At 41.7% G+C, this 22,685-nt stretch overlaps 1 protein-coding gene across 2 annotated transcripts; it reads right to left on the minus strand.

The window, feature by feature from the left end:
* Positions 1 to 5,637: 5,637 nt before the first annotated feature.
* On the minus strand, positions 5,638 to 21,751 carry pitx3 (paired-like homeodomain 3). Of its 2 annotated transcripts, none has more exons than XM_063491600.1 (4): positions 21,579 to 21,751; positions 15,791 to 15,908; positions 11,017 to 11,222; positions 5,638 to 7,044 (listed from the first exon to the last, which is right to left on the minus strand). In XM_063491600.1, the coding sequence occupies exons 2-4, from the start codon at positions 15,897 to 15,899 to the stop codon at positions 6,472 to 6,474; spliced, it is 888 nt and encodes a 295-aa protein (XP_063347670.1). In that variant the 5' UTR covers positions 15,900 to 15,908; positions 21,579 to 21,751; the 3' UTR covers positions 5,638 to 6,471. The 2 variants fall into 2 exon arrangements, with proteins under 2 accessions (XP_063347670.1, XP_063347671.1); XM_063491601.1 differs by lacking the exon at positions 21,579 to 21,751 and adding an exon at positions 16,147 to 16,227.
* Positions 21,752 to 22,685: the final 934 nt, after the last annotated feature.

Below are 22,685 nucleotides of genomic sequence, written 5' to 3' on the forward strand. Positions count from 1 at the left end.
CATCTTTCTTTCAGCTTAACAAGTGAACCGTCAGCTCGTTCAAACACACGTTAAAGTCCGTTTGGCTCGACACCACCGAACAGAGGCAGCAATATAACACAGCTAACATTAACAGTGCAGTGAATCCTGCTTGTGCCGTGATATTCAGGACTGCAAACCGAGCAGCATCACTGACTTTCAGCTTGTTGTGTTTGTGGATATATGACTGACTTTAATTATCCATAAAATCATCACATTCTCTGTAAGATTAAGGTCGACTATTGTATTATTATATTTTAAAGTAAAGGCTTTAAAACCAAGTTAGTACAAACATCACTAATGTCACATAACTTTGCCGACATGTGGCCAACAGTCATGTTTTAATGTTCTTCATTATTAAACATTCGCACATAAATAAGTGACATCATATTCAGTACTTACTTTTGAAAGTTTACTCTTCGGCTGTTCCGCTTCAGCCATCCGCTGTTTTTTTCCGGAAAAAATATCCACACCCACCGCCGCGCTATGAACTGTGGGATATATGGGACCACGAAGTCTACGCCCAACCACACTTCAAATTTGGGGAAGTGAACTGCGCATTTGTCGACCGCATTTGGAGTACACTTCGAATTGGGACACCCTTCGTCGCATCGCTGTGACGTAATCGGTCTCCAAATGCGCACTCCGAAGCGTGCGGTCGCTGGATTGGGACACAGCCTGTATGTACCCAGATATTGTACCTCCCTCCATGCAACTGAAGACTTCTTTGGGTTCGCCATGTTGGACTGTGACCATCCGGTGCACATGCTATGTCCATGTGTCTGCCCAGGTGTCATGGACTAGGAGCAACATCCGTCCAGCACGCAGCATCAGACTGTGACATGTCATTCACCTTGGCCACCTAGTCCCCACAGAACCATAAAGACCCTTCTTTCTTCAGTCCAAGAACTATGGGGCTACACCAGGCACTGTGGAACTTCTCTATTACACTCATCTCCAGCAGGGCAGTCACCTCCTTCTGAACTATTTGCCTCTTGTGTTCAGCTAACCTGTAGGGATGTGTTTCAACATGTTGCTCTGTGAGAGTGGTGTGACTAGGCAGGATCCCAATTGTGTTCATCCTCGTGAATTAACTAAGGAGTCATGGATTTTAAACTCTTCTTCAGCCGCTCCACCAACCCGTCAGTCTGAGGGTGGTAGCAGATTTAATGCCCAGTATTTCATACAGCTGTTTCAGTGTGCGAGACATGAATGATGTGCCTAGTCAGTCAGTATCTTTGCTGACTCGGAGATAAGCAGAAACAGCACTAGCAGAAATGAAACACACTCTTTGCAGAAATTCTGGCTCAGCTTCATGATACTGTGTCCATAATCCACCAGAAATAATACAAAGCAATATCCACAAGCACTCCAGTGAAATGGCCCGATAAGGTCCAGGCCGCTGTGCTCAACTAATGGTAATGAGCACAAAGATGCTTTTGGAATGGCACGCTGGTTCAGCAGCTGACAGTGCGGGCAGGACTCAGTCCATTATTCACTCCAGAGACAGACTGCTCAACAATCAACAAAGCAGGAGCAGAGCTGGGGAGCCTCCTCCTCAGGGCAGGGACCGGTGCCACCAGGTGATACTCTGCAGTGTGGCTGCCGCCTCCAGGCTTGGCTGCTGATGGCAGTGGGCCCACTGGGCTGTCTCACTGGAGAGTTCCTCCACAAATTGCTTGTGGATGGCCAATTTCAGATGTGGATGGCAAATGCAAAGGGGCAATCATACATCTCCATCCTGGTGTTGCAGAGGCCCAGCGACTCCATAAATACTTTATGGATTCAGCAGAGCACCCTCACAAAGGTGGCTGCAGGCTGGGCTTCCCCCGACAGCAGCAACAACCGCAGTGACCATGCCTCTGCTGTCTCCTGCATCATCTCCAGGAACGCCTGGGTATCATCCTCCTCCCGATTCAATGCAGTGTCACTATCGGGCTTGAGACAAGCAGCACTGGAGAAGATCCAGACTGTGGGACCAGCTGCTCTAGCCACTACATCTGGCACTTGGTCTAGACCTGCAGCTTCTTTAGCTGCACACAATGCACCACTGCCTGCTCCTGGTGTATCGTTAACCCTAACCTTAACCCATCATCTGTGCCAGACCTGGACTGGCTGTACTGCGCCTTCCTGGGTTGGATCACCACTGTTACAAGGACGCAGCACACACTCAGTATTTAAGGGTGACTGTCCACTTATTTGCAATATCAACACACAACCACACTTAATCACACTATTGTGGTACTAAGACTTTTGAGTCACTGTGTCTCCAGCTCAGCTGAGTTCGTTTTACCCCGTCAGTTCCAGCTCACTACTAAAATAAGGATCACATGATCAGAAAATCAGTCCCAGCTGCCCTGCAAGCCTGACACTGTCCCGCAAACCGCTGCAGCGGTGCCCATCCCTGCCATGATCGTCAGTTCCGTTTTTCTATCCTATATCGTCACCTGTGGTCACATGCATTGGGTCGTGACCAAAAGAATGAGATTGCTGATCCAAGAAGTGTGGCTGGGCTGTCCCTTACTGATAGGGTGAGGAGTTCAGTCATTCGGAGGTACAGAGTACCATAACTACTTCTCCATAACAAAAGGAGCCAGCTGAAGTGGTTCAGGCCTCTAACTGGGTCATCTGAGGAGGGAGGTGTTGTGGACATGGTCTACCAGGAGGAGACCCCTGTGCAGACACAGGACAGACTGGACAGATTATATCTCTTGACTAGCTTTTGGTGTCTCCTAGATGAGCTGGAAGTGGCCTTATCATCTTATCCTATACCAGTGTTTTTCTCATTTTTGCTATGTAACTTTGCACTGTCCACTTTCTGCTGTAACAAAACAAATTTCCCACGTGTGGGACTAATAAAGGTTATCTTAAATCCCAGAAAGAGCAAGAAAATGGGTGGATGGATGTCAAAGACACACACAAGGAGTTTTAGCAGCAGTCCCATAATGCATGAGTCCTGCCAATAGTGTCATGGGTCACCATTTTAATATGTTCTAATTAATATTTTTGACTCCTAAACTCAGTCTCCAGACGTGTCATTAATGTCTAATTATATTTTAAAATTATGCTTTTTTAAAAAAAAGAAGAAGTAATATAGTAGTGATTATAATGTAAATAAAAATATTATAAACATTAGATTACATCTTCATCAGTGTTGTACATATATCAAATCTATCTTGTTCTATTTTAAACATAATCATCTAAAGCTCATATGTTAAAAGTAATTAATGCATCATTTATTAAAGCATAATCCCTAACTTCCTCTGAGGTGTGGGGATTATTTTAAAAACATTTATGAAATATTAGGTTGAAGCAAAACTAGAGAACGGCTGAATCTTCACTGTTTCTCCCTGTTAGTTTGTTCTTCTCCCCTACTCTCTGAGGTAATTGTTAGAACTTCCTTGGTTCTGTATTTTTTCCAGACCACGCTCTGTGCCCTCTCCTCTCTTTCTGTGGGTCTGTGAGTAAACATCAGGGACCTATAAACCCTCCGGTGGAGTATTGATTCTTTATTGTGGTGTGGCTGTGAGGAGCACATACTGTGACCGTTTCTCTTCACTCCACAAAACAGGTCTGTGAGGAGGCCACCAGGAGACCAGCTGCAGCTGGATCAGCAGGTTAATTTGAGCACTCCTCGCTGCTTATTTTACAATCTGACAGTGCTGCTTTGTCTCTGAGGGTGTGTTTAATACAGCAGCACATGTTTCTCTGTGTGCACTCAGAAAATAAACACCCTTAATCTACAGCTTAAACATTTAGGGTGATAGAGTCATTACTGTTCTTTAGATGTGGGTGATTTGGCCTGTTTTTAAATATTCATAATTCTGGTGAATATAAGTTTATATAGAAGCTTATGCAAATGTGAATCTTCAGCTGTATGAAGAATATTACTGGATTATTAATCATTACAACAGATCTTAAAAAACACTCAGACAACAATCAGTATCTGATGAAAGGTCTTGCGATCAGTAGCTCCACTCGAGAATGTCCGGCTGCTATTTGATTTGATTATTATAGGATTTAATATTTCATTTTAAAAACAAGCATCTCATTCAGACTGAGAAGTAAAATAATTCTATTGATTGTGCAGGGCTGCAATGTAATTATGGACATACAGGCCTTAATAAGTTAACTACACCCTCAGCCAATAGGACGGCTGCCTTAAACTAAGAGTCATTGTTTTTGTTTGTGTGATGGTTAATCCACCTGCAAGTGTTCACAATATGTGAAATTAGATTTCAAAATATAATATTTGTAATTCTAATTATTGTTATTTTTTAATTTTAAATTTACTGTTTTTCAACAAAGCTGAAAAAACTCTTATTTTATTTTATTTATTTTTGATTAAGATGCCAAAATTACACATATTTACTTGTATTCCTGAAAAGAAATGAAAAATGTGAGTAGTTGAATATTAAGCTTGATTAATTTCTGGCTTCTCAGAGAACTCAAATGTGCCGGGTGTGAAACCAGTTATTTAAGTCTTTGACAGATTTCTAAAATATTTTTCTTTTTGTGTTGTTACAGGTGGTCTAATAAATGACATTTGTAATGAAATACATCTAATAAATACATAGATATATTTATAATTATAATATATAGAAATAAATCAATAGAGAAACAAATTTCACAAGAACGCGTGCATTAAGTTCAGACACTGGTAATTCAATAAGTGTTTAAATATGGATAAGAAGAAATATTTGCCCCTCTAACACCTTGTTTTCCAGCCCCACCCTGGTCTATGAGGCCTGATTTAGCCGTGAGCTGGTAACAAGCTTCAAACATCCACAGTGCTGTGGTGGCTTCACATGAAATCTTCTTCTCCATTGTTCCAAAGCACGCTCATTTGGTAATTCTTCTGAGTAAAAACTGTTTTAAAAGTGATGGAGAGAAAATTAGCAAATGGCTCCTACTGTAAATGTGTGACATTTGATTGTCGCTTTTTGTTTATGGCTTCTGACTTTGTGTATTGTGTCACAAAAACATGCTGAAAATTGTGTTAGAAGATCTAAACATATTCATAGAGATTCATCTTTAAACTCTTTATTTGCCTCACGGTCCATAATCAAAGGAATATTAAGATTTTTGTTTAATTTTTATATAAAATTATTTTTTTAAGTGTCTTCATTTTCTTCATACTCTCCATATTAATTCTGGGAGTTTCACAGTGCTTCAGTGTTAAGTTCACTCATGTAAAACCCTCTCGAGATAAAGTCACCCTGTGATTTCAAACTGAATAAGATAACCTTTATTAGTCCCACATGTGTCTGAGTCTGATAAAGGGAGCAGCAGTGGAAATGTTGATGCAAACTCCTTGTTTCTGACTTTGCTGGGACACCCTGCTCCTCAAGGCCTTTATATAATACTGGCAGCGTCTCTGTGAATTCTCTCGGCGTTACTGGATCTCCTGTGGGCACCACTCACACTGTAGGTCAAACATATCAGTGAGCACTATTTCCCATCGAACTCTCTTCCAGCCTGCTACTTGCTGCTGAGGTGAGTCTGTTTCCATCACATCATGCACATTGCTTTGAGAACAGCGTGTTTTAGCTCGTGTCGCGTCTTTGAAATGAGAGAAACGGAGTGATAGATGCTCTCCACGGTTCATAGAATCGGATCCTTTAATTGGTTCATGAATGAGACAAAGCAGGCTACACCAGGAAGAAAGCTCGCTTGTTTTTTTGTTTGGTTTTTTGTTATAACAACTGCACTCTTACATACATGTTTACAGTCATGGACTTTCTTTGTATAACACCACACAAATCTATATACTCAATGGCTTTTTATATTTACTTGAAACTTCTTGCTCATTCTGGTGCATGTGTGTGTGTTTGTTTGTTTAAATTCGAGGTTGTGCTCGTATTTCAGGACTAACCTCCTGTCACCTTTCCAAGCTGACCTTTGACCTATGATCCTTCAACGGTCGAGGAATTCACAATAAAGTTCTTAAAGAATGTGCTCATAGAACATCAAACTAGGCCGTTGTATTTGTAGAACATGCTCCTGTCATCCGTACTACATTTGATGTATTTTTCACATACAAAACAAACAGAAAAATTCAACTATATACATCTTCCAGTTGTCTTTGCAGCGAAGACTGCAGCTCAAAGGGTTTTGTGGGCCAGCAGCAGTCCAGTTGCAGCATCTTTGTTTTCTTTAGCCTTGGTTTCTACATTTATTCTAATCATGCAGTTCAAAAGAAGGCAAAAATGAAAAGGAACAATAATATTTAAAAATCATTTGAAGCAGTTGGTCAGTTCAGCGACAAAGCGCAGTGGTCCATCTGAACACGTCTATTTGTTGTGTCAGTTGTGGAGATAACTCTTATTGTGTACCATGAACACACAAGCTGGCAGTCTGCTGTGCATCGGGCACGTTACAGATGGAACTAAGGAGATGTGAAGTGGGGCAGCAGTGAGTTTACAGCTAGTTGACTGAGTCAGAGTTTCTAGTTCATACTGGCCGGTCCACAGCATATTGACAGGGGCTCAAGTTGGACACGGGGTTCTGCACTGCTGGATAGGCGAAATTGGTGTGCTGCTTGGCCTTGAGCCGCAGGCTGGCCAGACTGGAGTTACAGGTGTCTCTGTACATGTAGGGACTGGCTGTGGTGGCGTAGGGGCAGGTGGCTGCGGTCACTGCTACTGAGTTGAGTGCTGAGGGACTGTTGAGGTTGTTGAGATTGCCCAGGTTGTTGAGGCTCGTAGCAGGAACTCCAGCTACTGCTGTGGGCACCATGCTAGAGGCCATGTTCATGGAGGGGATGGTGCTGGGTGGGGAGAACATGGGCTGGGATGACAGGGGGCTTACATTCATTGAGTTAAAGAATGGGAAGCTCTTGGCAGAGAGTGGGCTGCTTGCTGCTAGGCTCTTGGTGGCCCAGTTGTTGTAGGAATAACCCGTGTACATGTCATCATAGGGCTGCATGAGTCCATTGAATTGCGCACCGAAGCCATTTTTGCATAACTCTGCCTGCTGGTTCCTCTCGCGCTTTCTCCACTTGGCACGCCGGTTCTTGAACCATACCTAGGACACACAAAAATAGCTAGTTATATGTTACAGTTCATACAGTGTGTGTGTATGAACAGGTCAGTGTGAGGCATAAGAACATTGTTTTGGCGTCCAAAAAGTTCTTTTTTTCACAAACACAGCTGGACATGTTCTGAATTCTTTTTTTTGGCTTCACTTTCCTGGTTTCAATCCTTCAGTTACTCGTGAAAGCTGCAGCTCTACAGTCAGTTTGCACAGAAACCATCAGAGACACAAGCTCAGACAGTCAATCATTACAGCTGTCTTCTGTTCAGAATAAAACTTACATTTTGTCTGTATTTGTTACATTTTTGGAACATCTATAAAAACATACATATATGTACTGTAACCCCAAACCACTGTTTTATTCTGTCGTCATTAATAAACCCAGACAATTCCATTAAACACAGGTATTCATAACTAATAATTAGGACCATACACAATGCTCAACATCTCCTAACTCACAGATATCACTGTGTGGTCATTCTGGATGTTTGTACATCTGCCAGTTTGGAAGGGAACACTATGGGAACACTACACTTGACAAGTCTGCACTGGGCTCAGAATCGTAGTTTGTATAATCATACAAATATAAGTTCATATATATTTTATTTTGAGATTTTTAAAACATTGTTACAACTCCAGCATGTAAGCTTTCTCAGTGCTGCACAGCATGCTCATATTTCCATAACATATTTTGGTTTAATAAAGAACAGCATGAACGCTGTATCTCACTAAAATGAATTCATAAATATCTGGTCATTTGTGTCATTATAAATGTGGTTATGGTGATTATGGCCCCAACAGTGCTCGCTGGCACCTTCAGCACGTTCTCCTTTAACCAACGCCATCAGCATGTTTTGCAGCAGTGAGGCTGCAGAGGTGACACCATTGTGTGACACCTTTTATAGGCCGTCAGTTTGGACTGGCTGACAGAGGCTGACATGGAGATGGATGTGTTGTTGTATCACAATTACAAATATATTTACTTAGAAAACTGGTAACATTTTAATACTTGTTTTAGCTGCTATATAAAATTAAGACTAGCTCTAATTAAAAAAACCTTTATTCTTTTTGTTTTTTATTGTTTTGTGGAAGTTACATGAAAGTTTTTGATCTTCATTTGCAATGACAGAGCCAACAGGTAATGTTGAGGGTAGAAAAGGTTAAACTGTAGAGAGACACACAGCATGAAATGCCACAGACAGGAAGATGTAATTTGTCTGAAAGTTGACATCTAACAGTTTCACTCATAATTTTATTTCAATAACAAAGACAAAAGCGAAGGACCAAGAAAGTTAGAAACTGTCTCTTAACCCCTGTCAAATACGCAGTAATATTGTGTGCGTACGAAGCCACAGTCTCTGAAATACGTGATGATCACAGACAGTAAGTGTACTGTCAAACAGTCATATTAGGAAAGGCTTATTAAAACTCATAATTCACTTATTTGAATTGTGAAATCTCAATGAAAGAAATGTCAGGGAAGGGCAAGCTTCACGTTGGTGATTTTATGGCCCTATATTTGGAAGATATATATCGGATTAAAGCTTTAGTGGAAAATTCAAATCGAAGGTTTTTCGAAATGAGAGGAGTTCTTCTGTAGCTACATTTCTGGACAAACTTTGAAGAACAATGGTGTTTGACACACTCCACCATCCATATAAATACTTGGTGTAATATCTGATTCACTCTGATTGACATGTAAACGCTATTTCACATCCCTGTTTCTTTCATTAAGCAACACTAAACTGTGAGCTTGAGTTTCCTCGGCTGAACTGGAGAAAATTGTTCATATATTTCTGATATCGTGCACAGATTACTGTGACGCTCCACTCAGCCGCTTCTCTGTCACACCTCCAAGCTATAGAAAATACCACTGCCAGATCTTATTTTATACTCTTTACACTGGCTTCCTGTAGATTTTAGAAGTCATTTTTAAATTATTTTTACATATATATAAATATATATTTTAATTCCCGTCTCGCCCCTGCGGTCTATCCTTGAAGCTCGGGGTGACGGAGCTCTTCAGCACAAAGACTTTGTTCAGCTGACTCTATGGACTCAAAGTCACTTACAAACATTTTTGTTTCTTTATTCTGTTTTGTTTGAATTTATTTTTTTCTGTATTTTTCCTTCTTTTTTTTATCTTATTAACTGTATTTTAATTTCCTATGACTTTATTGTCATTCTTCCTGTCGTTTTTATTTGTGATGCACAGCACTTTGTGACTACATGTCTGTTAAAAATACTTTATATTTACTTCCTGGTGATCTGTTCAGAACCACATATCTGTCATATTCACACATTTTCTGCTGCTGTAATCCTCCTAAACCTTGCGTTGGTACATGCTGTGCATCACCCAATCCTACAGTAGCAGAGAAGTGTCAGGACACAAGCTTGTGAGAGTCGTCTGCAATACTGTTTGAAGGTTTCTGAGAGAGGTTGAATGTCAGCAGCTCTTCTGCAATCACTTTTATGCATCTTTTGCTGAAATAACTACACAAATTCAGCGATCCCTCTGAAACCACAGTGAGATACGTTTGATGTGATGGACTGGTTACCGTACTCCACTTTGTTACTTTTTGTCTGTGCCTGAAAAATAGTCACCACAGAAACTCTGACCCAGTTTCGTCTGTTGACACATCTACCAATAGCTCCCTGACAAATCACACGAATCACACTGACAGATGAAATATTTGGAACATGGAGGAATCTGCTTCAACGATCCGCATCGAGAGCTTTTAAATTCCACTGATGGACGTTAGGAACGACACAATGTGCGGTCTATTGTCCTTTCAAAATATCAGCCGAGCGTGCGTGCTATGTGACCTTTCCTACAGCCAACATTAATTTGATCCATTACTCGTCAGGCAGGCCAGCGATTGTATTGTCATCCATCAGAATGTGTGTCCTCCTGCTTCATATAGCTACAATGACCAAACCAGTGGGCGTGGCCACGTCCTAACATTTAGGTTTATTGTCCAAACTGACGCTTTGGTGAAGGGAACAAAATGTTTTACCTAGCTAATTACATGGAGTTACATCCATGGGGGCAGATTTGTTAATAACATATTTCAACATTTTATAGCACGGTGTACATAGAAGACTGACGTATCCCGTTCTTGAGTTATGCTTAAATCATAAATCCTGCCCCAGCTTTACAGATGAACATAAATTTTAAAGATTACAATCAGTACTATTGAGTAAAGTGTTTTCCTGAGCAGATGAAGATCCGACAGGATTAAAACCCTCAGATTGCAAAGACACTTTTCTGCCTTTGAATTTTTGGAGGTGCACAAAGTGAGGGAGATATTTCTGATGTGGTCCTTTCAGCTCGTGCTGTGTGCACACAAGCACCTGCAGCCAATCAGAAGAAAGTTGGTTCAAACTCTGAAGAGCCAACAAAGCTAAAAAGGCTTGTTTCACTTGATGAAATTAGAATAATTTCATTTGAGAACATGAAATTCCACCCTGAAGTAAAAGCAGAGAAATATATCAGAGTCCATTTGTCACTATTGTTTATGAACAGTAGCACATCACAGTCATCTGTGGGACTGGCTCATAGTCTTGCTGGACAACAAAATGTTGTGAGGAAACGTCTGCATCTTATTTGCCTGAGCTCTGCACTCTGCCTTCTCCTGTGCAGGCTGACACCATTCAAATTAAGGAGATCACGATTTTTCACGCAGTGCTGCAGTCACTGTGAATGCACACTTAGAAGTAGCAGGTTTAACTTTGCAAAGCTTGACCATGGCACTAAAGTTGTGGTTTGCAGCGGTCAGAGTTAATAAGTTTGCACACTTGGGGGACACAGTCATGCCAACAAAGGCCACCAAACGTTAATGCAGGGAAATGCTTGCAAACCTGTTCTGCAGCCTTGTATTTTTACTAAACATGTCACCTATACTGGAACAAAATACAGTCAGAGCTTCCCTGTCCCCACCATGACAGCACTCATGTACCCACCCTGACCCGAGCCTCGGTGAGGTTGGTCCATACTGCAATCTCCTCTCTGGTGCTCATGTCAGGGTAGCGGTTCCTCTGAAAAGTGGCCTCCAGTTCCTGCAGCTGCTGGCTAGTGAAGTGTGTTCTCTGCCGCCGCTGCTTCTTCTTCAGAGAGCCATCCTCGGCGCTGGACTCGTCCAGCTGGTTCTGCTGGGATTTCTCTGTGTCTACAGAGACACAGGATATAACACATTGCATGAGACACAAGGAGGAAGTGACAGCAACGACTCTATAGACTATCAAACAGCTGGTCGTGAAGGTTCATACATGACTGTAAAGTAATGATTAGAATTAAACATACCCGTCCACGTGGTTTTTTAAAAAGGAAGAAACATGCATATAGCTGCATGTTGCTGTGGCTGACGATGCAAATCAGCTCACAGTCATAACTGTACTCTACTCAAGACCACATGAAAGCAGCTGTGGACACAGTGACTCAGATTTATGTCATATGTTCCCTGTAAGTAATAAAGGCCAATAAAACTGATCAGTATTAATCAACAAATCCATAAGAAATCATTTAATACCAACTACACCTGCTGTACATCACTGTAATCACTTTCTCAGTTACTCAGAGACCGACCAGCACCACACCTACAAGGACGAACTTGTTTCTCAAATAACAGAAATTTGTAAATATGTATAAAACATTTATTGACTGTGTAACTTTTAAGTAAAATACATGAAAACAAGAGTGTTTGATAGTTTCTCAGTTCATTCAGCATCTATGCTTTTCTGACTCGTACACAGGAAGTGAACAAATAGGAATGTTTTTTCATTTTATACCCACAGTCATCTTATTTATAACTGGTAAATGTCACATGGTGGTCACATGGTACCTTTCAAGTAAAAGTCATTCATCCAATCATACATACAGTCATGTCCCTCCTACATCGATGTCTAAGTACTTTCTAATACTCAAACACTGAGTGAGAGGCTACAGGAGGAGTCAGGGTTCAAGCACCCATCTGACTGGACCCACTTTAACCATTATACCAGTACAAACAGATCCAGTTTTGTTACGCAGTAAAGTTAACATTTGCAAATTAACGTGCAAATTTTAAATTTGTATAAATTATGAAACAAAGTGGTTTTGTGTAGATAAATCTGAAGTGCTTTCACTTTAAGTAATGTCACAAAACTAACACGCAAGCTAACGTCCGAGTAAGACAGAAAACAGACTTTAACGTCAATGATATTTGTTAGAGTCATATTGGATGTTAAATCCTAATAGCTGACAGAAGCAGTGTTAATGTTTTTATTTGTTGTTGTTTTCTTTTTGGTCGCTGTGATATTTACAAACTGCTCTTCCTGTTGTATAAATGCCCCGGATTATAAAAATAAAGTGTTTCTCTGAAAGTGTGCATGAATATAACGAGTGTCACGGCCCCGGCTCTGTGACCCTGTGTTTATCTGTTTGTATTTCTGACATTAAGAGTCCGTTCCACATGGTGATTACAGAGGCCATCCTTGCCTGTGCTTCTGTTATCATACTTCCTGTGTTCCACGTATTTTCTTCTGTCTGTGTGTGTGTGTGTGTGTGTGTGTGTGTGTGTGTGTGTGTGTGTGTGTGTGTGTGTGTGTGTGTGTGTGTGTGTGTGTGTACTCCACGTCTTACTTTGTGTTTGGTTAAGTGTCTGTTGCTCTCGGTGTTCCCTTGCTCCTGTGTCACTTCTCTTGTATTTAGTCTGTTCACGTGTATCCGTCTCCTCCTGAAGTCTGTTTGTTTACCTTTTTGTCCATGTGAAGCTTGTGCGTTTCCTGTTTTATTTTGATAGTCCCTGGTTCCGTGTGTGTTACACTGGGCTTTAGCTTCCTTGGCTCATTAGTGGATTGTGTTCCCCAGGTGTTTTCTCTCTGCCCTTACCTCATTTCAGGTTTCCTTTGTTCCTTGTCATGTCATTATACCCAGGCTGTGCTGTGTGTGCTTCTGTTCTTAGTGTTCCCAGTTCAGTGTATGCCTGAGTTTTGGGTTTCCTGCGTCCTAAAGCTTCAGCAGTAAAGCTGCTGTTTAAGGGTTGCTGCTGGGTTGTCACACAGCAACCACGCATCACTTCCATGACCATCTCTGCATTTGAACTTGTGTATTTGTGATGCACTTCCAGCATCCATTAATAATTATTAAGAAAAGGTTGAGAGTGAAAAACCACAGGAAATGTACTTTATTATTTTATAAACATGTCCTATTTGTTTGATTATAGACACCAGAAAAACTGAACGTTCAGGTTCTTTTCTGGGAAATCATCCAAATGCCGTAGGACAGTGATTTCCCAAAATGGAAATGTTGCTGGCTTTGGAGAGAGCTAGAGACACTGGAAACATGCTCCCGTCGTGAAGCACCACATTTTTCTGACACCTTTCATGCTGGATGGCTCCGGCACTATCCAGACCAGCTGAAACTGACTGGATAATAATGTGAGACCAATCATCAGATGATATCGCTCTGTCCCAGAACGTAACAACGTGTTGCCTGCAGGGAATGTCTGCAAACAGTGCATTATGGTCAGAGATGTGCAGGAGAACAGAGTGATTGCAGTGTTTAAGGGACTGCATGTTATGTCTGCCAGGGCTCCTCTCTGACAGATCTGACTCCTGCAATTTGAGGACCTCACAGAAAGAAGTGAAATTAGTTGGCCAGTTAATCCTGTGGATCAGGCTTTTGTGACGAGGGCAGGTTGGGCTCTGTTTGGTGAGGGCTTAGCTCTCTGGGAGCAGTTCAAAATGATCAGCAGGGTTTAAAAGCAGGCTCCAAGGGACCACCGACCAAATGAATGAGCTGAAGCTGCTATCTGGCAGTAAACTGACACTGGGTAAGCTGTCACTTAAATCTATAACACAATACGGAGGAAAGGGCAGCGACTTTTAGAGTAAGGCAGCGACCGACAATAGGAGCAATCGGACTGATAATGTGCCGACACGACAAAGTCATTCCAGGTCAGCTTCTCCGAGATTTTAATACGGAAACAACTTCAAGAAGCTTTTAACCAAATTACTTTTCAACAGCTGGAAAAAAAAACAAAGAGCAAGATGCATTCACAGAAAGAAGAAAAAGACATGAGCTGCTAAACGTAGATGAGTCCAGGTCCCAGCTTTCAGAAGCCAGTCAGGTTTTACAGGAGTGGTGCCTTTTATCCAGAGAGAAAGCGTCCAGTAACACCGCACACTCATTCAGTTATGCCTGCAGCATAGGCGTCAGCTCGGTGTGGTGAGGTGTGGCTACCTATTCTCCAGAATAACAGAGCTTAAGGTTGTATGTTTTGTTCATGATCACGTGAACATTAAACTGAAAGTAATCTGTTTGGATACACACACACACACATATATATGAAATAGCCTGTGTTTCACGTGTGTGTGTGTGTGTGTGTGTGTGTGTGTGTGTGTGTGTGTGTGTGTGTGTGTGTGTGTGTGTGTGCGCGCGCGTGTGTGTGTGGTAAATGGAAGTTATGACATGTTTTATTGCAAAAGACAATTTCTTTAAACCAGACTTTAATGTTATTATTATTATTTTTATTTTATTTATTTTTTTATTAGTCCTTTATTTATCCAGGTAAAAATTCTCATTGAGATTAAAATCTCATTTCCAAGAGAGACCTGGCATCAATGTATTCATTATTTATGAAGTTGTTGTTATTTTAGGTTTTTATTGCGGAGTAAAGGGTTGCCATTCACAAATTGTGTGATTTAGATTTTGAACTTTAAACACTGAGTTTTACCTTCAAACTAAAAGCTTTCTTTCATTTATTATTATTATAATAACCAGTTTTAACTGGATCAGAAATGTGACAGAAACAGGAGAACAAAAGGAGACAGCAGGTGCTGCCGTATTTCTCTTTAGAATAGCTCGTGTTTGACAGTTTGTTAGTGCCACAGATCTCGTCGCAGAGCGGAGCCATTAGATTGGGTTACACACACATAAACACACAGCCTCACAGCACTGATACGGACTGGCAGATGGGTGTCTGGGTTCAGATCAGACGTTAGAGAGCGAAGACGATTATTCTTATGTACGACCAGTCACGTCACGCAAGTCTGTGAAACGTATAAAAATTTCAGTGGGTTATTTATTTTTATTTTTTTTAAAGCGAAGATGAGTGGCAGATTTATCAAACTGCAGTTTGTTTCTCAGTCCGTCCCCAAACTGAAGCCGCTGCCTCTCGGTGTCCGGTCCGTCCCACGGTCACGTATAAATTAGCGGAAGAGTTCACGGGAAGCTGTTCTTCGTTGCTTTGGTGATTAAATACAGAAATGTGGCGGCGACCGCAACGTTTCCAGTTTTCTCGCTTGTAAAGCGCGCGATCGTCGGCGCCGGTCCGGTGCGCGTCCACGGACGAGAATTACGTTTGATTGTTCGGCGGTTCATTTTCATATTCAAAGTCGGATTGAGCGATATTTGATTAGAGCTCATCATCGGCCTGAGTTTGGGCCTAGAGTCTGCGCCGACACAAATCACCCGCAAATTAAAAAGGCTCAGAAAGTAATTCCACTCACAGCGAAACACTCCGAGCCTTTCTTTACTTTTTCCTCATTAATTGGCTGTAATTACATTATACTCGAGGTCAACAGTGAGGACACAACAGCCCGCAGAAAAAGCAGAAAACCACCAGTTTCTTTTCCAGTCATCTTCACGGAAACATCATCTGTTATAGTAAACTAATAATGGGCTTTAAACCATTTAGTCGTACATTTCTGCAGTGGTGCATCAGTCACATGTGACAGACAGACAGATCAGACTGACCGCTCTGGTCCAGGCCTTTACATCCCGGGTCATGCTGCGGGGTCCCGGAGTCTGAGAGCGACAGCGCCGGGCTGCGGGGATCGCTGTCCGTCAGAAGGTTAAAATCCATAACCAGGCTCTGCACACAGACACACACAGAACGAAAGACACGGTCAGAACACTTTTCACCACCTGCAGTTAGTATAAAGAAAGAAACAGCGGCCTGAAGGTCAGTGAGCGCAATTATTCATCCAATAATAATCTACAATTTTACGTTGTTAAATATTTTATTTCCAAGAACATTTTCATCGTTTTGTAATATTGTTACTTTATTATTTGCAGTGTTGATTATCATTCTTTAATATTGTGTATCTTACTGCAGGAACAGTCCGTGACTCCGTTCAAACATTTATCCATATCCATGTTTTCTCCAGTTTTATGACTCATGTCCAGCTGCCATAATCCAAACCGAGGCGATAAAAATACTGATGTTACCAACTGTAGACTCATGTATTGTGCACAACTCCTTTAATTTAAAAAGGAAGGGGCTGAGTTTTTCATAATCATGAAAAATTCAAAAATATTATTATCAAATACTCTGACTTGAAGTGCATCAAATCAGACACACAGTATGGTTCATCATGTGCATACAATCATCTTTGCATCTGAGGATCACCTGATGTCTTTGTATCTGAATCACAGTGTTTCATGTGGGTCTGTGTGTATTTGTTTTACTTGTCGATACATGCTCTATTCTCTCTCCAAGCTTTCCTTTCACACTCGGTTGTGGTTATGATTATGATCCCCTGTATCGAAGGCTGACACAAGCAGCTATAAGTAGACCTGCCTTGAATTGGCTCTATTTTGGGACACACAGGGAGCACTATAGAGGTCTGGCTGTAAAACACACTATGACATTTCCAAGACAAACTTAAGACAGTGAGGTCAAAGTGTCGGTCACTTGTTTATTAATCTGAAAGCAGCTGATTTTGAAAATGCAGTTATAGAAAACGATGGGATGATTTATGGCTTTGAGGTGAAAATAGGATTGGTTTATCACAAAATGCTGGCTCAAACATGAAGCCAGTAGAAACCTGAAGCGAGCGGATCAGTACAGGCTCATCGATGCTAATGTCAGCTGCAAAGTGCTGGACTCAATCAAATCAAAGAAAAGGGACTCAAAGGGATAAAGACCCACCCTAAACTCAGCACGGTGCCATTGTTTACTCGTCTTTTTGATTGACTTTGCATTTTCCACGTTCGGTTAGTGAGTGAAAATTCAGAGCAGGTCTTGAGGCTACTGTCAGCGAATCCATGTCATCAGAGGTTTAAAAAGATGATACGCCTGCTCCCCGTGTGATGTTGCCAGTGTCTGTGTGTAGTCAACGTTGTGGTTACAAGCTTTATACTTAGAAGCAGCACATTTAGATTTCCAGGCGAACGCGTATTTGTGACCCCCACCTCTCCTCAGCCCCTCCATCATGAATGTGTTTCCCTGTCCTCTGTTTGCCACTATGCCAGGCCTGACATTCTGCTAGAGTTAAATCAGAGGGCTCGGACTGAGGTATTGCATCAAAGACCACCATCCCACTGCTAACGTGGATTAAACATTATCCCCTGTTTTATGGTAGGAATTCATTAAAAGCAATGGCCTGAAAAGAAGTTTGAGAAAAGGGCTCAAAGTTGTTCTGACCTTTTTGTCAAAATGAAATGCTGTTATCCTAACCGGACTGGTCTCTTCCAGGAGGACTGTGCCTCCATCCATATGATTTGATGGCTTACTTAATGCTTGATGCAGATGAAAATGATCTGAATCACGTGTTATGGTCATTACAGTCGACCCATCTCAAGTTAAACACCTACAGGAGATTTTAGACCAGCGTGGCAGACATTACGCTCTACTATCAAACACTAAATGAGCAAGATGAAGTTCCATCCTCCCAGGAGAGCTTCATCTTTACAATAAGGAGCACTGAAGAAATTTGGGTGTGTGTGGTGGCTCAACATGTAGTAATGGGTTTCTTTTAATTTGTCACTCATCTATACTCTACTCTACTCTTGAAATATGGGAGGTAGAACCAGTGACCACATGGAGTTTTTGTTGTTTTGTCTTTATGCTATTGTTCTAATCTGTTTCTCTGGGCAGAAATGCCCTAAAGAGTCTATGCAAATATTTGTAGCTCCATGCAAAACACACCTAAAGACTCCTACAGAGAGGACATAAAGTCCTAATATTTAGAGGTCAGCTTAATAAGACAAAATCAAGTACGAATACTAAATGCAACCCCAGAAAGTACCGATTTTAAAAGAACCACACAACGCCAAACTCAGCTTAACAAATGCAAATGTCCTCCACTAAAGTTCACAGAAGAAATTCTGTTTGGCACAACAACACACAAAAATATATGAAATATACAACTGCATCCCACCGGAGATTTTCTCCCTGCTCCCACTTCACATTGTGTCAGCAGGTGTGATGCTGCGCTGAGGCCAACCTGCATATTGTGATGAAAGGTTTAGCACCGTTCTACATGTGCGACATCTGAATCAACATTTCTTGCACTTCTGTTTCTCAGCCTTTAAAAGCACATTCATGTGATCGCCACCAACATTTGCCAGACTTCAGAGAAAAAAGGCTTGCATCTCTTTTTTATTGAGCATCTGTGACAATGGTGACAACATTTCACAACAGACAGGAAAATGAGCACTGCGTGGAAGCTACTGCTGGATCCCGGGGGTGGGGGGGCTTGGCGAGACCTCACTGCACTGATTAATGACTCTGACATGGACGGTGGGTTAAAAAGATCAGTTACTGTTTTATTTTCCAATTTTTCTTTAACGGAATGACTTAATAACGACAAACACACACTTTTACATTCAAGGCCCATCTATAGACTTTACTGTAAAAGTCAAACAAAAGCAGCAGATCACAAACGGCCAAAAAACACTGCAACAAGATATGAATTCAGTCAATCAGCTTATGTGATAATGAACTCTTTTCATTTGAAAAGCAGACCATCAAATGGATGTTTACCTTTGCGCTGGATTGTTGTTGAGCCACTTCTCTGTTTTAAAGCTAACAGCCCTCCACAGACGCCACTTAAACGGCGATGGAATCGACAGAGCAACAGCCGCCCAGGTTTAGTATCAGCAAGGTCCGGTATTTTGGCCAGAAATGACAGTGAGCTGGTTTTGGGCACTATATCCGCCGTGGCAGTGATGGATGGACGCGGGGCCTGCTGTCAATGTGGTGCTGAGAGGCCCGAGAGGCCGGCTGGCTCGGTAGTGAGGGCGAGTGCGGGTGATGCAAGCCAGTCATTTTGTCCAAAACAACGTGCCACAACCCCACCCACCAGCACACACACACACACACTTTCTCATGAAGGGCTCGACTATATTTCAAAAATAAAAAGCCCTCATCCTCCCTCCCTGCTCAGTATGTCCAACAAACTATCACCGAGCTAACGAGCAGGCTGGGCCTCAGCAGCTGACAGTGTGACTAATCACTGGCCGCGCAGAGCCTCCTGTGACCGAACCACTGAGCTGAGCAGACTTTTTCATGGATCTTACCTCTGCTTTCTAACACAGACTGCGGCTCTTTCCTGGAGCACGCTCGAACCTCTACCTCTGCTTTGAAACAAAGCCTAAAACACGGGTAATCTGGAGGAGGCGGGCGGGGGTCCTGCTAGGAAGTAAACGCAAATCAACAGTTTGCATGAGCAGAAGCGCTTTGCATGAGTAGCAGCCTGGTGACATCGAGCTCATTAAAGCATATATCTGCTGACGATAATACATTAAATACTTGTAAAAAAGTGGAATCCCCTCATTTCCCGGCAGTTCTGGCGGTCCATCTGGCAGTGCGCGCGGCGGCGTGCTTGCATTTCCACGGACAGCAGGCATTAGCCCGGGAATTATTCATAAACGCGTTGAGAATTAATTCCTGGGATTAAGAGTTGATTAAGATGTGTGTCACTTTGCTGTCTGAGAACTTATTAAGGGCCTCCTCCTCCTAAGAGGCGGCAGATGGAATTTCGGTCCAATGTTTGTAGATGTTAATTTCTGCCCTCCTATAACAGCCATTTGCATATGATTGAGGGAGCGAGGCCGATGAAGTCCTGCAGCAGAATCACGGAGGAATAATTGGTTGGGCGAGCCAATAGAAGCTCTCGACAGTGATCAGTACAGAGCGTTTCCACATCAAGAATTTATTAGGCCCGATAAAAAATGCATTTCACCCATTCAGCTCAGTCTGCGAAGCAACTTTAGTTAACAGAAATTCAGACCTGCAGGGGAATACTAAACACTCACGATTTTATTCACAGACGGTCGGGTTAAATCCAGCGCGTGAATCTGGGTCCATTTATAACTAAAGGTTGTGTTTGAAAGTCAGTCTGCAGGGATGTAAGAGCACAGTTTGATTTGCGACCTGCTTCTTATTATTAGATGGAGCACAAATGAAAGTCAACTCCAAGTCTGTATTATTATTATTATTATTATTATTATTATTATTATTATTATTATTATTATTACTTCGACAGATCACAAAAGTAATTTAAACATGTTGATAAGTCATTGTGCTGGAACCTTGGCCTCTCAGCGGAGCACCTCGGCCCTCGGCTGGGTGTAAAATATTTCCATTGTGCCCTGAGGCCAAACGTGAACTTCGATTAAACAAATTCAAGTATATTTTCATATGTCCGGATCTGAAAACGTATGCAAAAAAGGCTATAAAGTACAGGCCTGCAGGGGGAATGCTAAGATGGTCATTTATAAATAAAAAAAAAAAAGATTCGCTTTGATTTTCATGTTAATAATAATAATAATAACAATAATAATAATAATAATATAAGCAGCGCGAGCTTCTGAGTTTATAGTGATCGAACATTTTGATCTGTTTATTCTGTAGTGACAGTTTCACACTCTCTTTCCCTTTTTTGTGATTTTAAAGGAGTGAAACAAAATTATTTTGTGGAATAATAATAAAAAACAAAAATTAAATAATAATAATAATAATAATAAATAATAATAATAATAATAGCATTATTATTGTTGTTGTTGTTTCCTTGAAGATTCCCTTCAGTGTGTTTCTAACGACGATACGGAGTGAAGCTTGTGAGTATCCGCGCGCGTGTATGTCCGCACATTTCAGTGTTTCTGTCCGCGGGTTTGTGGGGTTTCCTCAGGCCTCTGCAGCCTCCCATCAGTTTTCCTCACATTCCCAAATATTTTTCACATTTTCAACTATTTTCACGTCATCGTTTGAACATGTTTCGTGATGATCATCTTTCTGGTTATTACAAAAATAGAGGTAAAAGAAAAACAGGCCTACCCACGGAGAAGCGCTGCAGCAAACAGCACCGCTCCATTGTACCAAGTGAGAATTGTCGGATTTACTCTAAGCACGTCACGCCGGCCGTGTTGTCTATGTGAGGTTGGCCTGTACAAAATTAATATTCTCATTTTGTAATCACCGTGATTTAACTGAAACATATCAAAATGTCGCTTTTCATCAGCACAGTAGTCTGCTCATGAGGAATGCAGACGGGGTTTTATTTGCGTTCCAAGCGCTATTCACGGTTTATTCTTCTTACTCTGTCCAAGAACAAACAACGTGTGTATTTTGGAAAAGTGCAAATCGTCCCACAGAAGAACGTTAACGAAGCCTCTCAATTTTTACTTTGGTCGTCTTGCGAACTTTAATGCACAGGAAAAAAAATCCACTTGGATTTCAAACACACCAAGAAAAGCTGAAAAACAAAAAGACAAAATTACAGAAGGGAAGCGGGGAAAGTTGGGCAGTTTCACTTACATGGAATCCCAGGCTAGTTAAATTAATCCGTGGAAAGGGCAAAGAGCTCTGCTGCAGGCTGATGGCTGTCCTGGCGTCAGGTCTGCTGGTGACATGGACAAAAACTTCCCCGGGTGCGTCCAAACCTCAGAAGAATGTGTCTGCCGTCACTTTCTGTCTTCCTCCTCTTCTTCTGTCCTCGGTACTGTCAGACATGAAGGCTGTGGACGAGTGAGACTTGATCCCACACAGAGTATAGGGAAGAGGCGGGAGGGGGGTGAGGGGATGGGAGGGGTTGATCTGGTGCTAAGTATTGTGTGCGACAGGTCCACTGCAGAGAGGAGAGGCGACCCCCCCCCACACACACACACACACTGTGCGGGCACAAGGGGGGCGCATACACACGCACTCAGACACGCACTGATGTGCAAACACGCAAACACTGAACTCCCATTGGCTCTGTCTACAAACACCCTCCGTCTCTTCCTGACTGCACAACTCTGGTTATTATTTACCTGCACATTGTTTGTAGGGAACGGAAGCTTGTAGCTGCAGTTATAGCTTTAAAATTCAACCAGAAAAATGAACAATAATTTAGTTTAAATTGAATTTAATCATTTTCAATTTAGTTTACACTGAAGTTTCTTTGTGACCATTTCAGCCCCTTTGACACAGAAATACATAAATCTGTCACATAAGCTCGAATATTTACTTGAATAGAAAAGAAATGCATCTGTGCTTCCTGTGGAAGATTTCACTTCACTGGCCCATTTTAAAAGAAGCGTTGAAATAAGTGGCTGAAGCAAACGTTCAGGTACAGAGTATTTCAGCTGAAAGGTTCTTTTGTATCTGATATTTCTGAGCCTGTCTGACAGCAGCGCTCACAATGACAATACTCAAACGCAGCTCTACAGCATGCGGCGTAATTTAACATATTTAACCAAGTGTTCAGTGAACCTGGAATTCTGTGACTAATGCAGCTCACACCAATCAGTGGATTTCACTGGACTTTTAAAGAGGAAGCACCACTATAGAGAAATGATTTTCATAAACATCAACAATAACAAAAATCAACAATCTGTTATTAGCCCCCAGAATGGCCACTATCAAAACAACAACAACAACAAA

This window comes from Pelmatolapia mariae, linkage group LG13 (genome assembly GCF_036321145.2).
Source record: "Pelmatolapia mariae isolate MD_Pm_ZW linkage group LG13, Pm_UMD_F_2, whole genome shotgun sequence".
Taxonomy (NCBI): Eukaryota; Metazoa; Chordata; class Actinopteri; order Cichliformes; family Cichlidae; genus Pelmatolapia; species Pelmatolapia mariae.

Excerpts from the sequence above, each read along its gene's own strand:
- pitx3 (XM_063491600.1), bottom strand. The coding sequence starts at position 15,899 with ATGGATTTTAACCTTCTGACGGACAGCGATCCCCGCAGCCCGGCGCTG. Across the intron at positions 11,223-15,790 it reads TAAAGGCCTGGACCAGAGCG|ACACAGAGAAATCCCAGCAG; the intron begins GTCAGTCTGATC and ends GTGTCTCTGTAG. Across the intron at positions 7,045-11,016 it reads TCACCGAGGCTCGGGTCAGG|GTATGGTTCAAGAACCGGCG; the intron begins GTGGGTACATGA and ends TGTGTGTCCTAG.